General features: G+C 36.6%; 2 protein-coding genes across 4 annotated transcripts in view; one reads left to right on the forward strand and one right to left on the reverse strand.

Annotated features, from left to right (window-relative positions):
* sema3ga (sema domain, immunoglobulin domain (Ig), short basic domain, secreted, (semaphorin) 3Ga) overlaps positions 1-8,022 on the forward strand; it is a 27,375-nt gene extending 19,353 nt beyond the window's left edge. For all 3 annotated transcript variants that reach the window (XM_016461991.1, XM_016461988.1, XM_016461990.1), the window contains 16 exons: positions 2,618-2,778; positions 2,909-2,971; positions 3,129-3,248; positions 3,344-3,437; positions 4,388-4,507; positions 4,611-4,756; positions 4,846-4,960; positions 5,099-5,168; positions 5,313-5,457; positions 5,660-5,882; positions 6,165-6,253; positions 6,395-6,436; positions 6,551-6,708; positions 6,821-6,888; positions 7,000-7,127; positions 7,347-8,022. In XM_016461991.1, the coding sequence (XP_016317477.1) occupies positions 2,618-2,778; positions 2,909-2,971; positions 3,129-3,248; positions 3,344-3,437; positions 4,388-4,507; positions 4,611-4,756; positions 4,846-4,960; positions 5,099-5,168; positions 5,313-5,457; positions 5,660-5,882; positions 6,165-6,253; positions 6,395-6,436; positions 6,551-6,708; positions 6,821-6,888; positions 7,000-7,127; positions 7,347-7,730 (2,126 nt within the window). In that variant the 3' untranslated portion in view covers positions 7,731-8,022. The remainder of the gene's footprint in view (positions 1-2,617; positions 2,779-2,908; positions 2,972-3,128; positions 3,249-3,343; positions 3,438-4,387; positions 4,508-4,610; positions 4,757-4,845; positions 4,961-5,098; positions 5,169-5,312; positions 5,458-5,659; positions 5,883-6,164; positions 6,254-6,394; positions 6,437-6,550; positions 6,709-6,820; positions 6,889-6,999; positions 7,128-7,346) is intronic.
* A 1,928-nt stretch (positions 8,023-9,950) lies between these two features.
* wasa (WASP actin nucleation promoting factor a) lies at positions 9,951-16,900 on the reverse strand. The gene is made up of 11 exons (XM_016461992.1): positions 16,673-16,900; positions 14,898-15,038; positions 14,681-14,767; positions 13,641-13,737; positions 13,480-13,512; positions 13,303-13,338; positions 12,696-12,864; positions 12,427-12,605; positions 10,908-11,815; positions 10,320-10,428; positions 9,951-10,137 (listed from the first exon to the last, which is right to left on the reverse strand). The coding sequence occupies exons 1-11, from the start codon at positions 16,775-16,777 to the stop codon at positions 10,085-10,087; spliced, it is 1,917 nt and encodes a 638-aa protein (XP_016317478.1). The 5' UTR covers positions 16,778-16,900; the 3' UTR covers positions 9,951-10,084.
* Positions 16,901-19,186: the final 2,286 nt, after the last annotated feature.

Below are 19,186 nucleotides of genomic sequence, written 5' to 3' on the forward strand. Positions count from 1 at the left end.
CTAATTACTAGACTATATAATTCTTAAACGGACAGTTCACTATTTGCATATCCTCTTAATATATGACTTTTCTTTCTGGGGACCACAAAAGTCATATAGGTTTGAACGTAAGTGTGATTAAATAATAATAAATGAATTTTATAAATAGATATAATTACTATGATAACATACACTACCACTCAAAAGTTTGGGGTCTGTAATATTTTAATGTTTTTGAAAGAAGTCTCTTACATTCACAAAGGCTGCAATTATTTGATCACAAAAACAGTAATATTAATATTGTGAAATATTATTAAAATTTTAAACAACTATTTTAATATATTTACAAACATAATTTATTCCTGTGATGGCAATTACTGCAGTTTTCAGTTTCAAATGATCCTTCAGAAATCATTCTAATATGCTGATTTGTGCTCAAAAACATTTCTTATTATTATCAATGTTGAACAGGTTGTGTTGCTGAATATTTTTTGTGGAAACTGTGATCCAGTTTTTTTCTTAATCTTATGTAACAATGTAAAAGTTTTTTTTAAAGTCACTTTTTATCAATTTAAAGGGGTCATATGATGCTTTTTAAAGATCATTATTTTGTGTATTTGGTGTAACAGAATATGTTGACATGCTTTAATGTTAAAAAAACACATTATTTTTCAAATACTGTACATTATAGTAGGTCCTCTATGGCCCGCCTCTCTCAAAGGCTTCGTTTTCTACAAAGTCCCTCCTTCCGACAAGCGCAGTCTGCTCTGATTGGCCAGCTGACCCAGTGCATTGTGATTGGCCGAACACCGCAAGCACTCGTCAGAAATGTAACGCCCCTTACCATAAAGGAAAACTTGAAATCGCATCATATGACCCCTTTAAATTTCTTTACATTTCAAAACAAACAAACAAAAAAGCCTACTGATCCCAAACTTTTGAACAGGAGTGTATTGTGTAATAGTTCAGTATGACAAGAAATTCAGGATGTTACTGGACATGATGAGGATGAATCTAGTCCAGAGGATCAGATGCGGAAGGAAAGATTAGTGTAATTGGTCATCTATGAATGTAGCTTATGAAAGAGTTTCAGGACTTCATCCTCAAAGGAGATCATGAAATTGAGTGTGTCAGACTGATCCAGAACAGGGGAAGAAATATAAAAGAACAGCTTTTTAAAAAAAAGGGAGTAGAGTTTAGGGAGAGAAAAGAATGCTCTCCAACATGACTAAATACAGGTGCATCTCAATAAATTAGAATGTCGTGGAAAAGTTCATTTATTTCAGTAATTCAACTCAAATTGTGAAACTCGTGTATTAAATAAATTCAGTGCACACAGTTCCACGACATTCTAATTTATTGAGATGCACCTGTATATTGAGACACAAGACTTCCTTTAAAAAGTTCTCATGTTGGTGTGGCAACTATCACTACTTCCTATTATTACTTGCTTTTCTGAAAGAAATTAACACTTTTATTCAGCAAGAATGTATTGCATTTATCAAAACAAAAAAATAATTTTTAATGTTTCAAAAGATTTTGATTTCAAATAAATGCTGTGCATTTGAACTTTACATTTATCAAAGAATCCTGAGTGAGGAATAAATGACAGAATTGATATTTTCGGTGAAATCTTTCCTGTCTGTTATTAGATTCTGACATCTCTCTCTCAGGCCTGAAATCATCTGATCATAATTCATAACTGACACAAGTCTACGCTGTTAAACATTCACACAACATTAACTGCAATTCTTGCATCAGGGCCTGGTGTTCTTTTGAAGTCCTGTGACGGCCTGCAAGAATGTCTGAAGAAATGGTTCATTTTAACTCCGCTGAATTTCTTCATTTTAATCTTTGCCTTCGAGACTGAATACTTGGCCCACATGTGGAAGTGTTTTTCTATTTGCCAGCACTCAGGAAATGTTTCTGGAACTGTGTTAAGTGCAGTTTGCTCCCAAGAGCCACCAATTTACGCTTCTCAGCTCTTCCTTCCACTTTGAAGAAGAGTGGCCCAGAACACTGCTACTACAAGATTTTTAATTTAATGATTTCATCTGGAAAAGGAAAAACCCACAGAATGTTTACCCCATAACACTGAGAGTGTGTGGGTTTAGTTAAAAAGCAGATGCGTGAGAAGAAAGTTAAGAGCACCCCCTATAGATGAAACACTGTTTTACGATTAGATTGATCAGTGTTTCCCACCCTTTCTGTCTTATGTACCTATTGGGTACTTTAATTGACTATTTTTATTCAGCAAGGACATTAAATTGATCAAAAGTGACAGTAAATACATTTGTATTTACATTATTGCAACTTCCTGTTCCTGAAAGTAAAAAAAAAAATGTATGACAGTTTCCACAAAGATATTAAGCAGCACAAACATTTTTAACTGTGATAACAATAATAAGAAATATTTCTTGTTCACTAAATCATCATATTAGAATGATTTCTGAAGAATCATGTGACACTAACAACTGAAATTAAGGCTGCTGACAATTTGGGAGTAAATTTTAATTTTTAAATATATTAAAATAAAACATTTTACCAATATAAAAGATGTATAATATTACCAATATAAAATACAGGATTTTTTATTATTTCTTTTTTTAATTTCCTGTGCTTCTCTTTTGTGCACCAGAACTTATGGACACTCGAACAGCAAGGCCATTCAGTTTTTCCTTCAACACCAGTGACTACCGGATCTTGCACATTGATCCAGACCAGGGGCGGTTGTACCTGGGCAGCCGTGAATATCTGGTCTCTCTGGACATGCAAAACATCAACAAAGAGCCTCTCATTGTAAGTGATGATTCAAATGAATCCATTCCATTCACAACAAAATAACAATTAGCACCCAAACGCTGACCCCATAAGAATTGAAGTGTCAGTGAATTGTTCTCATAATGCAGTGGGTGTTTTATGTCTGTAGATCCACTGGCCGGCTCCAGCTCAGAGAAAGGGAGAGTGTCAGATGACTGGGAAAGGCAGGCATGTGAGTTTACATCAGTTCTTGTCATCTACCACTCTAATTAGTACTAAATGACTCGCTAAATAAGACGTGAGACTCTTGGTCTCGTGTATACTGTATCAATATGACCTATATCAGTTTTAACAGTGGTGTGTTTGTGTGTGTGTGTGTGTGTTTTCAGGGAGAGTGTGCTAACTTTGTGCGTCTGATTGAGCCGTGGAACAGGACTCACCTGTACACCTGTGGCACAGGAGCTTATAAACCCATCTGCACCTTCATCAACAGAGGATGGAGAGCTGAGGTACAGTACACACACATAAACATACTGTTTATACTCCGATGTAGACACAACCAGCTTTAACCCAACCAATGCTTTCCCTGCTCTGATTTTCTCAGGACTATCTCTTCAGACTGGTTCCTGGATATGTGGACTCCGGAAAGGGAAAATGCTCTTATGATCCAAACCAGGAGAATGTTGCAGCCCTGATTAGTAAGAAACGATTAATGAAGATTTGATGTCATTGATCCTTTAACACATCACTAACTAATCCTACTGTAGCAACGGTTGCAGTTCACCATATTATCAAACAATCTCCAAAACAGCAGAACATAACAGAATCATAACACAAGTTAACGGAAACATATAATAAGATAACAGAAAAATGACATGTAATGAAATAACAGAATCATAACATAACATAGAATCATAATATGTCATAAACTCATAACATATCAAGTATCAAAATCATAACATATAACAAAAGAATCATGACATTTCATTATGTAACAGATTCATAACATAACAGCATCATAACATATCATTACATTACAGAACCATAACAAAATAACAACATATAATCATAACTTAACAGAACATATAACATAACAGAATCATAACATAATAGGACAGAATAGAATCATAACAGAGCAAAATCATAACAGAATGATAATATTGGTAAGGACAGCTACATTTGCTGCAGGGTAAATAATTGCTAATAACTTAGTGCTAATGTGTTTAAATATTCATTTAGGTATATAGCTGACTGTGATAAGCTTTTGAGTTGCAGTTTCTAATCATGTTTTTACATAATTTAATAATAACTTAAAACAGGAACATGCTTTGCAACACCAGTTCATTCTAGCCCATATTTAAATACATAATATGCAGAATAAAATAATTAAAATCAATTTTACCACTGTAACATGGGCATAATTCACTGGAAACCATTCTGTTTATGAAATGTACAATTTTTCCTTATCTGATGTTCTGTAAAGCACAAAGTATCAACAGCAATAGGGCAGATTTTATCGAAAGGTCAATATCCTTTCTAATGTGTCATCACACAACAGCTCACCAAATTTCACAATTCATGTGAAACATGTAGGTTTCTTTTGTTCTTACGAATTTATTTTTCTTTTCCTCACCGCTCCTGCATCCAGATGGAAACCTGTACGCTGGAGTGCCGGTGGACTTCATGAGCACTGATCCAGGCATCTTCAGGACCATGGGCAGCCGGCCAGCTGTGAGATCAGAGCAGTATGATTCTAGGTGGCTGAATGGTAAATAATTTTAATTAGTCTGACAATAAATATTTGCTCAGCTGTTTTAGATTGCTTTAAATATTTGGATGGACATTACATGCACACTCTGTTTATTTCCTAGAACCTGTATTTGTTCACATGAAACAGATTCCTGACAGCGCCGAGAGGAACGACGACAAACTCTATTTCTTCTTCCGTGAGAAGAGTCTGGACTCAGGGGCAGGAGCGAGTCCAGGTGGGCTGGCCAGAGTGGGCCGCGTGTGCCTGGTGAGCCTCGGAACCAGAAACTGCAGGTGCACAGGAAGCAGTTCACAGTTCTGTCAGTCAATAAAAAAAGCTGTTTTTTTTATTCACAGAATGACGAGGGCGGACAGAAGTCACTTGTGAACAAATGGACGACTTTTCTGAAGGCCAGGCTGGTGTGCTCTGTGATGGGCGATGATGGGGTGGAAACCTTCTTTGATGAACTGAGTGAGTTTATTTCATAGCCTTTTTGTGTCAAATCTGCCAAGTATTTCAGATATAGCAAATACTGTTGTATTTCCAGTAATGCATACTTAATATCTCAGTATTGACACACTTTTGAAATGCTTTTCTCATCCTCCCCAGGGGACGTGTTTATCCAACCCACCCAGGATGAACGAAGCCCTGTGGTGTATGGTGTCTTCTCAACTTCTGGGTACATATTTCCTTCAGATCAACACAGAATGTCAAATTTTTTGACTTTTCATATTCTTCTTTTTGTGTTTTCATTTTACTTTGGAAATTATTTATTGTTTCTGGATGCCATATTTTACTCATCTGTCTTGTTTTTGTCTCTTAGTTCTGTGTTTAAAGGCTCAGCCGTGTGTGTCTACTCAATGGCTGACATCCGAAATGTCTTTAATGGCCCTTTCGCACATAAACACGGACACAACTACCAATGGACTACATACACAGGGAAGATTCCCTATCCTCGTCCGGGAACAGTGAGATTCATTCAATTTCTCTCTTGAGTTTTATGAAAATTTTGAAATTTCACCCACAGTATTTGTTATTGCATAAGCTTGTGTGTTTCTGATCATCTTACAGGATCTATGATATCTTTTATGGCTATAAAAGGGGGTTTTCTTTAAAACCCAGAAGCATGTACATTTGTCTGACTGACTTCCCCTCTGTTTTCCATATCAGTGTCCGGGAGGCACATTCACACCAGGTCTTAAGTCCACAAAAGAGTTCTCGGATGAAGGGGTTAACTTCATTCGCGCTCATCCGCTCATGTACCACCCCGTGTATCCCATTCACAAGCGCCCTCTGGTGGTGCGCTCTGGTGTAGACTATCGCTTTACTACAATTGCTGTGGATCAGGTGGATGCTGTGGATGGCCGATACGAGGTTCTCTTCCTGGGAACAGGTGAGTCTGGCATCTTCTGAATGCTGACATTAGTTAAGTTTCTTCGTGAATCTGTTAAACTTGGGGTGGTGTAGCCTAGTTGTTAAAGTCGACATGAAATAAAAATTTCCCTTTCTGCCCTAAATGCATATTAGAGATCTTGTTGTGAACAACTCATCCATGAATATGTTTCTTTTTTAAATTATTTTTTAGACCTCATTTTATCAAAATGTCATAACTAGACCTTCTGGTTTTGTTAAACATATTGTGTTGACAGTGTATCACTTTTCTGTCATCCCACAGATCGTGGTACAGTCCAAAAAGTTATAGTTCTGCCCAAGGATCCCACCACAATGGAAGAGCTCACTTTAGAGGAAGTGGAAGTTTTCAGGGTAAATACATTTTTTTAAATATCTTTCAGACCTCAGCATTTTAATGTTATAATAAAAATAAATAATGACATTTAAGTATATATATGTAGGTCTGTGTGTGAATTTTTTTTTTTAAATATTATATGCTTTTCTATTCCCTAGACACCTGCTCCTGTCAAAACAATGTACATATCAGCCAAAAGGGTAAGACATAATAAAACACATTTTAATACATTTTAAGAGTGTAATTTTTAAAGATGTATGATTTCATTTAGCAATACGGCATTACAATTATTATTATTTTTATTTTTTTTGCAGCAACAACTGTATGCATCTTCAGAAGCAGGTCTTACCCAAATGTCCTTGCACCGTTGTGGAGTATATGGAAAGGCCTGTTCAGACTGCTGCCTGGCCAGAGACCCCTACTGCGCCTGGGATGGAGAAAACTGCTCTGCCTTTACACAAGCCACCAAAAGGTCAGAGAACCTGAATTCTTTACAACTGCACTTAAATGGCTTGTGTGAGTCACAATTAATAGGACAGTAACATTACATGGAGTTTGATTATATCTTGTATTATTTCATGTAGGAGGAGCAGAAGGCAGGATGTTAAACATGGTGACCCTTTGCGTCAGTGCCGGGGCTACAACGCTAAAGGTAACAAAAACAGTCATCAACAAATAGTCTGTAGGATTATAATGAGTTCATTCTGATGTATTTGTATAATAGGACACAGCATATGACTGTACTATCTTCTGTATTTACTAGTGGAGAGGAGACTGCAGGAGAAAGTTCAGTTCAGCGTGGAGGGTAGCAGCACATTTCTGGAGTGTGTGCCGCGCTCTCCTCAGGCCACTATCAAATGGCTTTACCAGAGAGAGGGAAGACGAAAAGTGGTATGATTGCATTCTTTTACTTCATTTCAAACCAACCAACCAGCCAAAAATAATAAATCTGTCTTGAGCATCAGATCATCATATAAGAATGATTTCTGAAGGAAATGTTATTTTATTTCTAATAAAATGGAACCTTTAGGTTCATTTTAATGAGATATATGCAACTTTGTTGAGCTTGAGAGGTCTTTCAAAAACATTAACACATCTCTTTGCTGACAGCTGAATCGAGAGGGAGAGGTTCTTAAGACTCCTCAGGGGGTTCTTCTGAAAACGCTCACCAAAGCAGACGCAGGTCTCTACCATTGCCTGGCCACAGAAAATAACTTCAAACACACGCTGGCTCGTGTTTCCTTGCGCATCCTGGACTGGGACATCGCTGTAGCCCTCACCACCCCTGATGAGGAGGAAGAGGCATCGAGGAGCCGTCACCAGGACCCTGCAGCTCCTACCCCAGAGCTCCTGCTGGAGCCAGAAATGCGTCTGATTCAGCAGTACTGCCAGTCCTACTGGGAGCAGCTGACGGCCGGGGGAAACTCACAGGCTGACCTCCCCAAACGTGCAAATCGCAGACACACAGAAGCACTGAAGGCTAGTGGGGAGTGAGGAGCACAAGAAAAGAGAGTTACCTGTCTCACCTTGCTCCGAGCAGTTCGTGTGCTTGCATAGGTTAGTACTTGTGCAGTGGCACCAAAAAGTATTTGGACAATTTTGGACCATATGGACATTTTTACACTGTTCAAGATGCACTTAAAATGAGACCTAAAATGAAAATGTATTCATTTAAATGTACCTGCATCGGATAATTCATGAACAGTGGCCCAAAAACTTATTTGGATACTTTTAGACAATTAAAAATTATTACATTATTCAAAATGTACAAATTTTGGACACTTAAAAATCGATGCATTTTTACTAGTGCTGTCAAACGATTAATCGCGATTAATCGCATCCAGAATAAAAGTTTTTGTTTACACAGTATATGTGTGTGTACTGTGTACATTTATTATGTATATATAAATACACACACATGCATGTATATATTTTCAAAATATTTACACGTATATATATATACATGTATATATTTATATTCATATAATTTATATTATATATTAATATATTTATAAACGTAACATATTTTTCTTAAATATATACATGCATGTATGTGTATTTATATATACATAATAAATGTACACAGTACACACACATATACTATGTAAACAAAAACATTTATTTTGGATACGATTAATCGTTTGACAGCACTAATGTTTTCAAAATGAACCAAATTAACTGAATTAATACATTCATGAACAGTGGCTCCAAATAGTTGGAAATTACTTTTTGTTTATTTATTTTTTTTAAACGATTGAAATTTATTTTGAATACATTTTCATTCAAAATGATTTTTTAAAATAGTTATTTCTTAAACACTGTCCCCAAAAATAATTCAAAATGAATTTTCACGGTTTGAACACAGTTGTTTTGGAATTTGGCAGTTCAATATTTTATCAAATATAAGAACATCCACCCCAAAAATAAAATGTCCAAGTCCTTTTTGGGATCATTGTATGTAATCATACATTCGTTGTTCATTCACTGATTCAAAGTCGGTGTTGATTTAGGACTTACCGTTTCCACTCGCCACAGTGATTTGACTGCATTTCAGTATTATAAACAGGTGTAAACTTTTACTAAACTCACAAATTAAGCTATAAATGACCTTCAGGATTCAGTAATTACATACTGGGTTTAATTAACATAAAAAAATCAACCAATAAACCATAAAGCACCTTTAAAGAGGATATTACCTCGTAAGCTTTGAAAACGTTCCACTATCCTGTCGTCAGAAAGCCACTTTGTTAAACCATTTGTCATTGGGCCAGTGCAATTTCTAATGTTCCTCCTGGATTATGAAATTGTCAAAATCATTTTTGTATGTATGTTTAATAGTAATATATGTATGGATTCTAATAACTGGGTTAATAATGGCACCAAACATTTGCAAGAACTCACTTGCCTTCATGTCTGTGTGACTGTGGCTGTTTCTCACCATTTGTAATATATATTTATTTGAAGTTGTATATTTTTTTATGGGATGGTCTTTGAGGATACTGAATAAGGGTGGAGGGCATTTTTGCATGATTGAGAAATTAGATATGTTGTCATATTTATTTAAATGCATTCAAAATGACTGACACTGTTTAGGAAATAGCACTTTTATGCTGTGCATTTCGTGCTTTGTGTCTGGTTGAGCAATCATCAAGTGAACACAAACGTCACAGTTCACTCAGATAATATCTAACACTGGAAATATTTCACAATATTTGTGTCCTTTTTTAGTTGAATGGTAGAATAGTCTGGTTGTAAATTACAATACTCTTGTCTTGCTCTTAGATGTTGTCTTGTACGGGAAAAAAAATAATAAACAAGGAATAATTTGTGAGTCATAGATTCACTTTTCAATTCACATTTTAGTATATTTACATATTGTAAATACATTCAGTACTGATTCACATTATATGATGTTATAGATATCTTCATCAACTGAAACATCTCAGAAACTGAGAACCCTTGAGACTAGAAAGAGAACCTATGCATGATATGTTGGTACAATATTTTGCTTTTTTAATAATTAGATTACCTTTTAATTACCTTTGCCATAATCCAATGCTCACTTAAGGTAACAAAAAAAAAAATTATATAATTTAAACAACTCTTTTAAATGTAATATTTAGCAAATCTCAAAATGAACATCCATTTTACATAAAGTATAATAAAATTGATTTAATTTGTTTAGGAATACTAGAATTTTAATATCAGCCATTTATCAGCATTTTTCTGAATTGGCCAGAATATCAGTGCATCCCTAGAGAAAATGCTTTGGATCAGTGTTGTTTAACTTCCAAAACATGTAAAACTGCCTAGGTTCATGTATTGAAAGTATTTCAATTACACCAGGATTAATCCCACTCTTCATCGTCGTCCTCGTCATCATCAAATTCATCATCCTCTTCTACAAGATATGGTAGATAAGGTAAAAGGGTTAATAGGTATGCAGGGTCCAGCAGACCAACTTATTGTCTGAGAATTAATTACAAAATATATTGTGTATATAATAATATAAAGGTACACTACTTCTTTCCTTTCATAATTACTATAATAAATGACAAAAAACACTAGTGATTGAGTGGTTACCAGATGAATGGATGACTTTACTCCTCTTCTGCATCACCATCATTAGAGCTCCAACTATTCCCTCTCCTGTATCCAGGGCAGGTGAAGGTGGATCTGGGTTGGTGGCCACCTGGGCAAAAGACATTACTGTATATAACTTGTATAGAGTGTTATGCTTTAAGCATAACATTATCAACAATGAGAAGCTAGCATTATGGGAACCTTATTTGTGCTTGGATCTTGCTTTGACCTAATCTTTTCAAGGAAATATAATATTTACATTGCCGTTCACAATATCAAAAATACAGTAAAATCAGCAATATTGTGAAATATTATTACAAAAACGCTCCTATTCTAATATATTTAAAAAATGTAATTTATTTCTGTAATGGAAAAGCTGAAATTTCAGCATGCACTACTCCAGTCTCAAGAAACATTTTTATTATTATCAATTTGGAAAACAATTGTGCTGCTTGATATTTTGGTGGAAACTGCGCTGCATTTTTTTCAGTGAAATAGAAATTTTTGTGACAAGTCTTTACAGTCATTTTTGATCAATTAAAGCATTCATTCTTAACTATAAATTAAAATGGTAGTGTAGATTCTCACCTTTTTGAGTTTCATCCCTGACTGTATCTGGGCAAGTAATGCTCCTCTACCCCCTTCGCCACCGCTGGATGCTGGAGGTGGCGGACCACTTGGAGATGAGGGATTGCTTCCAAAGTTCACTGGAGGAGGAGCAGCGGGAGGTGGAGGAGGAGGTGGTGGAGGCGGACCGCCTGCAGTGGGTTTGGCTGAGATTGGAGGGGGTGGAGGGGCGAAGCCCGAGGAATTGCTTCGGGGAGGAAAGTTGGATTCAAATGGACGAGGTGGAGGCACAGAATCAGCAAAGTCTTCAGGTGGAGGAGGAGGGAAGAAATCAGATCGGGGAGGAGGTAATTGCATATTAGATTGAGGCGGAGGTGGCAAACATTCACTGTTGTCTCTCGGAGGTGGGGGTAAGGGTGCGCTCCTCACACCCAGTGGTAGTGGTGGTGGAGCTGCCCCAGCAGGTTGGGGTGGCAGAAAGCTACCTCGTCTTTCGGTCATTTGTGGTCCAGGTCTCTTTCCTGGAATGGGGGCTAAAGACTCCCTACGTTCTCCTTTAAGTGGTGGTGGGGGTAAACCTCCACTCCGACCTCCAGGTGGAGGTGGTAAGGGTGCGCTGCGGAGTCCTGGAGGTTGAGGCAAGGGTCCAGTACGGCCTCCGGCAGGAACCGGTGGCAGGGGGCCTAATGATGTGGATCGGGCTGGCAGAGGACCGCCACGGCCCTCTGGGGTTTGTGGTGATGCAACTGCTCTTGGAGGTGTAGCTGGAAGGGAACCTCGATGAGAAGGTGGACCAGAGGATTGACCCGGGACAGGCGGAAGAGGCCCCATTCGACCTTGAGGTAGTGGTGGCGGCGCTGAGGAGAATCCAGATGGCACTTGGGGAAGAGAACCCCGATGTCCACTGGGAACAGGAGGGCGTGCAGACTCTAAACCAAAATTAAATAATGCGTTAAGAGGGATAGTTCACCCAAAAATGAAAATTCTGTTATTAATTAGTTACCCTCATGTCGTTCCAAAAGACCTTCGTTCATCTTTGGAACACAAATTGAGATATTTTTGATGAAATCTCAAAATGTTCTGACCCTGCATAGACAACGCAACTGACACGTTCAAGACTCAGAAAGGTAGTAAGGACATCGATAAAATAGTCTGACATCAGTGGTTCAACCACAATTTTATGAAGCTACAAAAATACTTTTTGTGCGCAAAGAAAACAATAATAATGACTTTATTCAACAATTTCTTCTCTTCTGTCTCACTCTTCTTCGCAAGTTGACGACATTACCACAACACAACGCATGGACTATTTTGACAACGTCCTTACTGCCTTACTGGGCCTTGAACGTGTCAGTTGTGTTGCTGTCTATGCAGGTTCAGGGAGCTCTCGGATTTCATCAAAAATATCATAATTTGTGTTCCGAAGATGAACAAAGGTCTTACGGGTTTGAAACAACATTATGGTGAGTAATTAATGACAGAATTTTCACTTTTGGGTGAACTATCCCTTTAATATAAAACAAATCTAACATTAACTTACCCTGCTCGTTCACTTCCTTTTTAACAGCCTCTATTCCACCTGAACGCTCAATGACATCATAAATGAGCTGAGAGGTTTCCGAGTCATTCATATCTGCTTCACTGATCCCAGCACGGGACAGAAGTTTCATCAGGTCTGGGTCCAAACTGTTGGAACCCATGCCAAGGTGACTGACATGCCTAAAGTCATGACATAAAGAAACGTAAGCTAACCAAAAACCTCTTCAGAATCATTTATCTTGGTTAAAGTGAACCTGCTTATTCACTCACGTGAATCCACTGGGTGCTCCAATATCCCCCTTTAACAGTTTGAATACTTTCTTTTTATTTTTCTTGTCTTTCTCTTTCTTGTCTTTCTTTGATTTGGAAGGGGTAATTTGGTTCTGGATATTACTTGGTACCAGTGGAGGCATGGGAGAAGAGGTAAGAATGCCAGAGCCTGTGATTGAAGATACAATAATATATATACAGTATATATATATATATATATATATATATATATAAATTGTATTTGTGTACACTTCATGCAGTTTTACATCACTGAACACGCAAAGTTACATTTGTATTGTTTTCAGAAAATTCAATGCTTGTAATTTACATGAGAGGCAGAGAAAGCACAGGAATATTTGTTCTATTGTTGAATATTAGCTCTATTATTGGGCCACATGACAGGCCATGTGATGTTTTACAATAATCATATAAAAAAAAAATAATAATAATAACAACAATAGCAGCAGAAATAGATTGGACTGCCTTGTTTTCTAATACAAAGTAAAGGTTAATGAAAGGTCAATTAAAAATATTTAAAGTTACAGTCAAATACTTTTAGTTTCCCAAAAGACAAGCACAATATTAGTGTGAAAAGTGATTCACTTACCATTTGGCCGAGGAAGTGGTGGCAAAGCTCCATGATCTAAGAATAGAAAATAAATATAAATTTGATTTGCACCTTGTTCAAATAACCTACACTTAAAAAATGTATATATAAATATAGTATTATAGTATATATAGTAAAAATAATTAATGCAGTTATTTTGAGAAATCATGTTGTTACCTCTATATTCTTGTCCTTTTTTCTGCTGTTTCTCTTTATGTTATTAGAGGAACACATAAAAGAGTCATTTTAAGTAAGATTCCTTATTAGATAATCTTCATAATAAGATTTATGAAGTGGTTTGAATTGACAGAAATTGTTAAAACAAAATAATTGAATACCAAAACGACTATTTCTCTGGCTGATCTTGTCCTCCACTACAGCAAAGAAATTTTCAGCCTCTCCTACATCTGCAAAGTTCAACCCCACTTGACAGTCCTGAGGAGAGACGCAAAGTTGAGTTTTTTCTATTATAAAGATATCTAATTAAAGTAAGGTAACTGAAGAAAGCATAGTCAACTATTAGATAATAAACAGTAAGTCCTCACTATTTAAGCTATTAAGTTTATCCTAAAATGTGACCCTGGACCACAAAGCCAGTCATAAGGGTCAATTTTTTAAAATTAAGATTTATACATCTTCTCAAAGATGTTTTGTTCTTTGTTAAGATAGGACAATATTTGGCTGAGATACAACTATTTGAAAATCTGGAATCTGAGGGTGCAAAAAAATCAAAATATTGAGAAAATCGCCTTTAAAGTTATCCAAATGAAGTTCTTAGCAATGCATATTACTAATCAAAAATGAAGTTTTGATATATTTACAGTAGGAAATTTACAAAATATCTTCAAGGAACATGATCTTTACTTAATGTCCTAATGATTTTTAGCATTAAAAAAAATCTATAATTTTGACCCATACAATGTATTTTTGGCTATTGCTACAAATATACCCCAGCGACTTAAGACTGGTTTTGTGGTCCAGGGTCACAAATGTGACTGTATTTAAAATAGAGTTTGTATTTTTACAGTGTGTCTGACAGCAGGATGACAGTGTGTTATATAGTTATATGGTTTTCATCAGTAATAAGTGCATGTGTTCTCATCATACATGCAAATACTGTGGGTAACTTTAGCTTCTTTTGCCTGCATATATGCAACAGCAGACTGTATTGTTGTAGACAGTGATATGAGGAAGTACCAGTGATGCGTTAAATTAACCTTACAGGAAAGAGAAATAAAAAACTTCCCCAACACAAATTTTTTTATTATTGCTATGTCATTCTGTGTGTAAATGTTAAAATCAACTGTAAGAATGACAGTGAACATATGACTCACAGGGTTGCTATGAAATGCTGTAAATACAACAGCTAAATACTCACATCTCCAGGGAAAGTATGAAAAAAAGGCCTGGTCCTTTGGTACATCAGTTGGTTATAGATTTCCTGTTCCCACACCAGCTTCCCTGCCTGAAGGGAAGAAACAGGTCTGAGATCATCTCAGTTTTCTGCCAGACAAACACAGGTTTGAGGAACTACTCGAGGATGAAATTTGTACGTAATCCATTTTGTTTTTGAGATTTGAATTAGTGTTAAGAACCTTCATGTCATAGAGACGGATGAAAAAGGAGCGCTGAGGACTGTCTTTGACGAAACAAACTACTCCAGACTGCTGTGGTGTCCAGCGGTTCGGCTCACTCAGAAGAGCCATAAGTAACTGCACGACCGCTGAAGACAGAGACTGCAGACGAAACCAGAAAAAAGGCTATAATTAGTGTCATACTTTCACAAAGGCCTGTTTTTCTCACATGCATGATTGCACGTGATTTATGTTCACTAATGAACACACCAAGCAAATCAGTGTCCAAAACACAAGATGGCAGATATACAGTAGCTGTTTACAAGCCTCATTCTGTGGCAGGAAATGTCTTTAAGCAACTTCCCCTGTCAAACCCCCCTCAGTGATCACAGTTCAAGCTGCAGTGAGGGCTAATTTCACACCTTCTTTTCCTTTAATCACAAAAGCTTTCACTGTGCATTCAAGCAGCACCAAAAATTACCCACAAAATGGCAGTTACTGCACTGTCGGGTCTGCAGCAGAGGTCTCGGTGTGTTAGAGGAAGGCTACCATGTTGAAAAAATTAAAACAAGTGTTATTTTCCATAAAATAAAATAGTTTTGATTGTGTGCAAATTAAGCAATACAATTTCACAATCAGCGCATATTTGTATGTGTGTGGTGTATAACCTCAGTAGTTGCTTTAGATAAACACTTCTGCTGCATCAATGCGAATGCTAATGTAAAGAATATAGTCGGCAACAATAGGATCTGGTCCTGAATGTGTCGTAATGGAATGATTGGAGGAAGCAGAAATAAACAACCCAGTACAGAAGTTAGAAGCATTTTTGGATTAGCTGGTTTACCAACAGATCTCTTTGATGTGCAGTTTGAGCTACATGACTGTGATTAGTTTATTAGACAGTTTAAATAACTACACAGGATGGATGGATGGATGGATGGATGGATAGATAGATATAGATTATACATTAATTTTAGAACCATGTAACCATAAAACACAGTGCAATGATGTAAAATTCAAAAATATAGGTAAAACAGCTGTAAAAAATAAATACAGAAATATTTCAATATCATAATGCAGAATATTTAAAGAAAATACAATTTGTATTTGAAATGAAGAAAAAATCATCTGTAATGCGTCTCGCAGGGACTTCTGAAAATATCATTGTACTAATATTTCATACTTTGAAAAACATAAGTTCAAATCATCTAAATAATGCTGATTTGATTAAACTGTTACACTGTTTTGCATTTAATGTGCTTTTTAACATTGTACTGCTGTTAAATCTACAAATGTTCACCATATACAGTATAAAGTCACTTTTGTGTAGCAAACCCTTTTTCCACTTAAAATTGTGAAAAAGTGAAAATGTGATAACATGAAATAAATGAGGGGAAAAACACTGAAAAAATGCGATCAATAAATGACAGCTTCTCAACAAGAGAAGTAAAACTTCATGGTCAATAGTTCTTTTCTTCAGATATTGCAAAACATTTTGATATTTTTGAATGGTAAAATTGAATTTTTTCATTAAAATTAAAATATCATTTTGTTGCGTAAAACTTTTAATACTATCTTGCAAGCCATAAAACAAATTTCAACAGTGATAAAGACAAATAAGTAAACACATTAGACAGTGTGTGTTTTCAAATGCTTTCAAAGCATGCAGTCAAATTTTGGCCCACGGTTTGCACAGATGTCACTCCATTTCATCAAGATAACACTTTTACCCATCTTCCCTCTGCAAAGTGTACATTTCCCTTAGGCTTTTACTGAAGGCCCTTGAACTCACTTACCACACACCTCCTGCCCAGCAGATCCTCCAGCCTCTCATTCTCCTGTGGACTGAGCAGAGAGCTGCCCACATGCTCCTGACCTTTCCCCTTCGATGCTCGCTTCATGGCCTCATATGCTCATGGAACAAACCGTTAAAAAATGAAACTCTAAGAGAAAGAAAGAAAGAGACCGTGGAAGAGAACGAGGGATCTCCTCTGCACTACCGGTGACTAGACTGAAGAGCGAGCATTGAGTTTCTCTTCCTAGTTCTTACTCTCAGCATCAGCAGACAAAAGGTTTTGACAGGAAATGGACAACCACACTTTTTTTTCTTTTCTATTTTCATTCTCTCGCCTTGTTGTCAGCGTGACACACTGCTGTATGTTCATGTTGCTTTCAGATGAGAGCGGAAGTCCCCTTAGAGCCGCCCCTGTCACTGCAGTCAGATCATCAGAACAGCCATTACTGTCTACAATGTACAACTATACCAAGATAACCTTCTGTTGGTCGGTTCCTGTCTGGTGACTTTTATCTATCTGTATGTCACATATGATGAACAGCAAAACAAAACAAAAAACAGATGGGTTGAGGAATTACTAACAGTGTCAAAAAAAAAAAAGTGGTGGTGAAAGGAAAATGAAACATCATGGCAGTGTCATGTAAGTGATTTTTGGCTTTTCACAACTTTTCACCAAAAAGTACCTCACACAACCAAACTGTTAAAAATAGCTAATAGTTGAGGGGGGGAAAATCAAGGCAACATATTGCACTGAGATTTTTTTAGTCTCCAGTACTTTAGTCAAGTGAATTTGTTTGTCCAGTAAATGCTAAATGTCTTTCCAACTCTTGTCACAGCAAATTCAGATCCCTTGTTTAGACTTTTTTACAAATAGAAAGACTTTAATAAGCACAAAATATTACTACTATACTACTATACTACTACTACTAATATATGCAACTTTTTAGTAAACAACATTTTGTTTAATACCCCTTTAAAAAAATACCATGACAGCACGATACAGGAATTCATGTAGGCCTACCTTGATATTTTATTTCATTTCATTTATTTATATAGCTCAAATAAACACAACAGGAGTTGACCACAGTGCTTTACAGAATATAAAACTAAGATACAGATAAAGAAAGAAAGCAATAAGACATAAACTTAAATAGAACATAATTAAGAATTGCTAAAAAGCTCGGGCCAGAAGATAAGACTTTAACTTCGATTTAAACTCATGTACAGAGGATAGGGATCTCAGATAAAGAGGAAGACTGTTCCAGAGCCTAGGTCCAACAACGACAAATGCACGATCCCCTCTTGACTTCAGTCGTGTTCGAGGCTGAGCTAGAGAGTAATTGTTTGCGGACCGCAGACACCTGACTGATGTGTTCAGATTTAAAAGTTCAGACAGGTACGAGGGTGCAAGACCATTAAGGGATTTAAAGACAAACATCAATATGTTAAAATCGACTCTATGACGAACCGGCAACCAATTTAGAGCCATTAAAATAGGAGTAATATGTTGGCATTTGCGGACTCCCGTTAGAAATCTGGCTGCAGCGTTTTGCACCATTTGAAGCCTTGTAATAGAGGACTGGGAAATTCCAGCATATAAAGAATTACAGTAGTCCAATCGAGATAAAACGAAAGCATGTGTGACTCTTTCAAGATCTTTGGGGGACAGAAACGGCTTTACTCTAGACAGAAGTTTCAGATGAAAAAAGCCTGACTTAACTACTGTGTTTATGTGTTGATCAAACTTAAAGGGGTCATATGATGCAATTTCATTTTTTCCTTTCTCTTTGGAGTGTTACAAGCTCTTGGTGCATAAAGAAGATCTGTAAATTTGCAAAGACTAAAGTCTCAAATCCAAAGAGATATTCTTTATAAAAGTTAAGAGTCAGCCACACCTACCTAAAACGGCTCGTTCGAACACGCCCCCACATATCTACCTCACTATGTGGGAAGATTTGCATAACGCCGCCCAAATGTTCACGCAAAGAAAGAAGGCGTAACTTTTATTCTCGCTGTAGTATTGTTGTTGCCGCTGCCGCCATGTCGTGAAGACGCTGTGTGCTTCGTTGTGAAAGCAAAACTACTTTGTTTGGTCTGTTTACAAAGAGCAGGAACAGATCCTGAGAGAAGGCTTTTGTTGATAATTAACAGGATCCATGCCCCAACACTGTCAAATATCTGTTTAAAAAAATTAGTAGGAACAATGTCAAGAGAAGAGGTAGTAGGGTTCAAATTGTTGACTATGTCTGTTAGACAAGACATGGTAATTGGCTCAAAAGAGTTTTATGTCCAAAACACCACGGTAATATCACGGTACTTTTTTTGAATGCGACATATAGATTAGAATATGAAGTGTAAAGACTGTATGTACACTGAACAAAATTATAAATGCAACACTTTTGTTTTTGCTGAGCTGGACTCAAAGATCTAAGACTTTTTCTATGTACACAAAAGGCCTATTTCTCTCAAATATTGTTCACAAATCTGTCTAAATCTGTGTTAGTGAGCACTTCTC

The sequence above is a fragment of the Sinocyclocheilus anshuiensis genome, unplaced genomic scaffold (genome assembly GCF_001515605.1).
Source record: "Sinocyclocheilus anshuiensis isolate Anshui unplaced genomic scaffold, SAMN03320099.WGS_v1.1 scaffold80, whole genome shotgun sequence".
NCBI classification, from domain to species: Eukaryota; Metazoa; Chordata; class Actinopteri; order Cypriniformes; family Cyprinidae; genus Sinocyclocheilus; species Sinocyclocheilus anshuiensis.